We start from the raw sequence: 6,000 nt of genomic DNA, 5'->3' as shown, positions 1-6,000 counted from the left end.
TCATCCTAAGAAATTCACCGTCACTGCTGCTTCCCTGGCCGAACCCCACGTGCTCCATAAATGACCCTGTGCTGGTGTTTTTCAGGAAATAAATGCTAATTCATGGAGAAATGGAAAGCTGCCCAGCAGAAAAGGGCCTGGAGGTGCTGGTCAACAGCAGCTGATCATGAACCAGCGGTGGCCAAGAAGGCCAACAGCATCCAGGCTTGGATCAGCCAGGGGGTGGCCAGCAGGGCAGGGCAGGGATCACCCCCTGCACTTGGCACTGGGGAGGCTGCACCTCAAATCCTGGGCTCAGTTCTGGGCCCCTCACTCCAAGAAACACCTGGAGGGGCTGGAGTGCATCCGGAGAAGGGAACAGAGCCAGGGAAGGGTCTGGAGTGCAGGGGTTGTGGGAGCAGCTGAGGGAACTGGAGGGGTTTGGTGTGGAGAAGAGGAGGATGAGGGGAGACCTCATCACTCTGTGCAGCTCCTGGAAAGGAGGGTGTAGTGAGGTGGGTGCTGGTCTCTTCTCCCAAGTGACAGGCAATGGGATGGCAGAAAACGGCCTAACATTTCACCAGGGAAGGCTGTGGTAAGGTAGGTGCTGGTCTCATCTCCCAAGGAACAAAGAATGGGATGAAAGAAAACAGCATTGAATCGCACCATGGGATATTTAGGCTGAGTCTTGTGATAAATTCTTTCACGGAAAGGGTGGTGAAGCCCTGGCAGAGGCTGCCCAGGGCAGTGGTGGAGTCCTCATCCCTGGAGGGGTTCAAAAACCATGTGGCCATGGAAGTCTGGGACAGGGTTCAGTGGGCACAGTAGGATTGGGCTGATGGTTGGACTGGAGGAGCTTGGAGGTCTTTTCCAACCTCAATGATTCCATGAAGCATGGAAGAATGGCTGTGGGTAGGGAGGAGAGAGCACAGGTGCTCCTCATGGCTGCGGGAGTCATAGTGTGGGCACAGGGGCAGCTCTGCACCTTCTGGAGCAGGAGGAGGCAGAGCACAACACCCGAGGAGCCCTTAGGACCCAGATCTACACCTTCTCTCCGAGCAGGCTTCTGCACGTACATCCCAACACGACCAAGGCCAGACCAGCAGCCTTCTTCCACACCCAGAGCACTTCAACCTCCTCAACACCACTTAACCTCAACACAGCATGGATGATTCAGGAGCGTTTTATTGTCATCCCCACCCCTCAGGAGGTCAGCGCAGCCCCAAAGACCAGACACTGGATTTTGTTGGGCCTCGAACGAGCACTGCCAACCCAGCACACAGCTATGAGGTGGGAACAGATGCAAAGGAGCTCCTCCATCAGAGCAAAGACACTCAGCATCGTCCCACCTCAGACGGCAAGGAAATAACTGCAGCTACGAAGGTTCATCAACACAACCCATATAAAACACTTACAGGGATGTGTGACCGCTTTGAGTGGAATCAAGTTACCTAAGCCAGCTCCTCCCGGAGGGCAGGTGGAGTAGACCAAGCCATGTCCTTTCAGGGAGCAGTCATAGGGACCTCAACCCTGGGATCCACAGCCCGCAGCTCCTTCAAGGACCACCCCAAGGGCCAGAGACAGCAGGACCAGGAGAAGCCATGGCAGAGCACAGATGGCTTTGTCAGTCTCTGGAGTTGTGCTCTCCACCCGGGCACTGGAAGATCTCTTTTTCCAAGCGTAGTACTTTGCCACAACCACATTGGGGTTTCCCTGGGCAGGGTCAAACCACATCTGGATGCAGCGCCCACTGCCTCGGTGCTCCGTGGTATATTTGTAGGAGTTGGACCAGATCTTCTCACACAGGTCTTTTGGACGGGGGAAAACCTGGCTGAAGGGTCTGCACATGGCGCCCCAAGGACAGAGGTTCGTTCCTGAAGGCGGAGCACCAGAAAACAACATGAGCTGCCACACTTGCATCCTTTCATCTGTGAGGATCAACCCACCTGCCCACAGCCCATCCCTGCGTCTTCACCCCTGGAGGGTGGCTTGGCCACCTTCAACTTGGCACCTACAGAGTCAAGAGGGAGATTTTGGCTCCAGCCACCAGGCGGGCAGCAGTGAGGACTGCACTTGATGATGTTGGAGGTCTTTTCCAACCTTAATGATTCTATGACACTATCGGGAGCTCTCCTGCAGGGGTGAGGAGAGGTTTGCTCCACAAAGCCCACCAACCTGTTGCCCAGTTCCAGCCCTTGTGCCAGTTCTCTTTGCATGTGACATAGTCCTTGCAGTCCTCCCACCACTCCTCACAGTCCTCTTTGCAGAGTGGCACATGAAGGATCCTCTCCCGACGCCAGCTGCTGTCAACCTGCACGGGAACAGGACCAAGCCCATTGGTAGGGGCCCTTGAAAGCTGCTAGGGGGCAGGACCACATCCCAGAGTCCCTCCCAGCACCTTCCGTTGGGTGGAAGAAAGCAGATTGAGATGAGATCTTGGGAAGAAATGTTCTCCTGTGAGGGTGGGGAGGCCCTGGCCCAGGTTTCCCAGAGGAGTGGTGGCTGCCCCATCCCTGGAGGTGTCGAAGGCCAGATTGGATGGGGCTTGGAGCCCCTGATCCAGTGGGAGGTGTCCCTGCCCATGGCAGAGGATGGAACTGTATGGGCATTAAGGTTCCTTGCAACCCAAACCATCCCATGATTCTGCGAGTCCTTCCACCCAGCAGGAAAGTCTGTAGCATCCCTGAAGAGCACACCTCTCTACGTGCCAGAGTACACCAGAGGACCAGCACGTGGCTGGCACAAGACCTGCGGTCTCAGGCACGGCAGATTTGGTCCTACCTGGTCAATCCAGGGCCCCAGGTTGGGCGAGCACTCGTACAGGCACGTGTCCTGAATGAAGTGGCGCTTGCACTTGAGTGGCATCCGCCCACAGTGGTTCCAGTTGAATTTGTACAGGTAGGACTGGTCCTTGTGGGCTTCTGAACTGGTGTTGGCCGTGCAGCAGGCATTGTCCTTCCAGGGAGCACACTGCAACAGCGCGAGGGACAGGCTGGTCAGGAGGGGCAGCCGTCTGAAGACTCCGAAGGTGTCAGCTCAGCTCCCTGCACAGCCTACAGCAAGAAGCCTTCAGCTGCAGGAGCATCTCCTCTCCTGTAATCCCTCAGGATGTGATGGAGTTGGGAGAGCAGGAGGAAGGCTTTGAAGGTCATATCCTCACCAGGAATTACTGTCAGCCTGAGGAATAGGAATCAACTCCCTTCTCTTGCACCCTGGCTTGCTTCGAGCCCCATCCCCACCAAGGACTTGGGAGTAGAGGTCTTCAATGAAGAAGAGGCTCCAGCATAAAGACAGAGCAGAAAAAAGAGTCTTTCGTTGTCATCCTTAAGCTTGTTCTGATCTGGGGTACCTTTACTTTGCGAAGGGGAGGTCTTCTGGTTAGAAAGAGGTGACACCGAGCTGACAGAGGCCCTCACACTCCTGCATCTGCCCTAACCCCGTGAGAGAAGAAAACAGCAAGCAGAGACCTCACACCCAGGTTTCCATGCTCAAGGCAAGTGGTCACTGAACTCAAAGCCCCAAACCAGCCTGTTACATCCAGGGAAGGAGGTGACAATCCCACCCAAGATATCAGCAGTGTCGTACCTGGTCGTGCAGATTCCCCTCCGGGCCAGGCTTCGTTTTGTGGTGCTTGGCATCCATGCAGATGTTCAGCAATGGGTCCTTGGCAGGCACCACCACGCAGGCAGCCAGCAGCATGAGCAGCACCTGCCCCAGGGCCATCCCCACAGCCCAGGCGGGTCGGGAAGCTGAGAGGTGATGGAGCTGTAGAGAAAGGAGATACAGCAGGAAGGGGTTTAATCACAGGACGCAGTAAATGAGGTGCTGTGGGGACCACACGCTCCAGAGGATGCAGCAGCAGAGCATCAGCAGCTCACAGCACCAAGGACATAAGGGCAGAGCATCTCCAATAGAAGCTGCAAGCTCAGTTCCGTGTTATCCTTTGGATCATATTGCATCAGGAACAAAGAGTCCTTTCAGTGCTGGGGTTGCTGAACAGTTCATGGAATCATGGGATGGTTTGGGTTGGAAAGAACCTGAAATCCCACCCAGTTCCACCTCCCTGCCATGGGCAGGAACACCTCCCACTGGATCAGGTTGTTCCAAGCCCCATCCAACCTGGCCTTGGACACCTCCTGGGATGGGGCAGCTACGACTTTGGCTCATCCCATCCCTGCACTCCCCAATCAAGAGCCCCACCCCAGCTTTGTAACAGGTGAAATTGGCTTCAAACTTCCTTGATGGGAAGGGGATGGTGTGCAAGTCCCGTTTTAGTTGAGGTCACTTTGCCTTAAACCACCCCACTGTACCCATGCAGAGATTTCAGCCCCCAACGCAGCATCCAAGAATCCAAGAAATTTCTTTATCCAGAGGTTCGGAGGAGGCAGTGCACTGACACCTCGTGTGGACCGCGAGCTGCAGGAGGCCCACCTTGTGCTCAGGAGTATGTTAAAAGAGAAAAGCATTTTCTTTGCTTTATCTGCACCCGGGACTTCGCAGAGCCACACCTGAGGTCTCTTAAGGAGAGCTGACTTGAGTAAAAAAAGACACATCAGGGTCATAAAATCATGGAATCACTGAGGTTGGAAAAGACCTCCAAGCTCATCCAGTCTAACTATCAGCCCAACCCCACCGTGCCAACTGAACCCTGTCTCCAAGTGCCACAGCCACACAGTTTTTGGACCCCCACCAGGGATGGGGACTCCACCGCTGCCCTGGGCAGCCTCTGCCAGAGCTTCATCACTCCTTCCATGAAGGAATTTCTCCCAATATCCAACTTGACCCTTCCCTGGTGCAACTTGAGACTGGTTCCTCTCATCCCATCCCTTGTTTCTTGGAAGCAGAGCCTGACCCCAGCCTAGATCCAACCTCTTTTCTGGGAGCTGCAGAGAGCACTGAGGTCTCTCCACACGTCCCTCTGTCCACCTCGAGGATGAGGGGGCTTTTTTAAGTAACTTACTAAGAAAAATAACTCAAACCAATGAAAAAATCCCAAACCAGACACTGCAGTTCCTCACCAACATAGCAGAAAAGTCTAAACCAACCACCTTTCAAGCACCTTGCCAAACAAAAGAGCAAAACATAGAATTATTAAGATTGGAAAAGACCCCCAAGATCCTCCAGCCCAACTGTCAAACAAATCATTGGGGGCATTAAAACAGCATCAAACCACACAGAAGGCAGCAATTACAGAGCTGAGGAAGGAGGAACATCCTACTGAGGACTAGGGAGCAGCTAATTTACATCGTAATTAAATATACAAGCAGTAAACCTCCCCTCCAAACAGTATCCAATCCAAATTCAACACAAACCCCCCCCCCATATTTACCACCCCAGGCAACCCCTAAACCCTCTATAACACCTTAAAACCCCTCAGCACAATGACTTCCTGCGGTCAGCTTTAATAGGAAATTCTCCTAACACAGGTGCTGACACTCAGAATTGCCTTCTTAATTCCTTTAACGAGGTTTAATCCCACTGGGTTCCTTACCTTAAAGCTGTTTCGGGGCGAGCTGTCTCACCCGGCCTCTGCTGCACCAACACCCTTGTGCCTGGGAAACAATCCAGTGGTGTTTTTAATAAGGGAGGTTTCTTATCAGCCTTGGCCTCTCATAACAACCTCGTTTTTCTTCCCCTCGCCTTGCACCAGCCAGTTTTGATTTGCTGTAAAGCAGGAGAGGAAAAGGGCCGAAGAAAAGGGCCGAGGAGGGGCAGATCCAGGGCTCTGCTGAGCACCAGGATAAACGCAAAGGGCGGTGATGCTCATCGCAAAGAACTGAGGCGCAGGAACGAGTGCTGTGTCTGAGGAAGGGAGAATAAGAGCTCCCAATGTGAAAAATACATCCTGGCTGGTGGGGGAGGCTGGTGACAGAACCCTGAGGGCAGGGACGGAAGCTAAAACCTGGGCTTGCTCCCAAGACCCCTGGGCAGATGCTTCCTCCTGGAACAGCACAGATTTGGGTCTGTTTTCCTGCTTTCTTTGATGAAATCAGTGATGTTTTGGAGATGAATGTGCTTGCC

The 6,000-nt window shown here is 53.8% G+C and overlaps 1 protein-coding gene across 2 annotated transcripts; it reads right to left on the bottom strand.

The window, feature by feature from the left end:
* Nucleotides 1-1,189: 1,189 nt before the first annotated feature.
* On the bottom strand, nucleotides 1,190-5,758 carry LOC104056107 (folate receptor alpha). Of its 2 annotated transcripts, none has more exons than XM_054085502.1 (5): nucleotides 5,471-5,758; nucleotides 3,565-3,744; nucleotides 2,761-2,949; nucleotides 2,155-2,290; nucleotides 1,190-1,853 (listed from the first exon to the last, which is right to left on the bottom strand). In XM_054085502.1, the coding sequence occupies exons 2-5, from the start codon at nucleotides 3,700-3,702 to the stop codon at nucleotides 1,504-1,506; spliced, it is 813 nt and encodes a 270-aa protein (XP_053941477.1). In that variant the 5' UTR covers nucleotides 3,703-3,744; nucleotides 5,471-5,758; the 3' UTR covers nucleotides 1,190-1,503. The 2 variants fall into 2 exon arrangements, with proteins under 2 accessions (XP_053941477.1, XP_009555617.2); XM_009557322.2 differs by having other exon boundaries at nucleotides 3,565-3,728.
* Nucleotides 5,759-6,000: the final 242 nt, after the last annotated feature.

The sequence above is a fragment of the Cuculus canorus genome, chromosome 1 (genome assembly GCF_017976375.1).
Source record: "Cuculus canorus isolate bCucCan1 chromosome 1, bCucCan1.pri, whole genome shotgun sequence".
Lineage (NCBI taxonomy): Eukaryota > Metazoa > Chordata > Aves > Cuculiformes > Cuculidae > Cuculus > Cuculus canorus.
The sequence above is the reverse complement of the archived record's forward strand: the minus strand, read 5'-3'. Positions and strand labels throughout refer to the sequence as shown.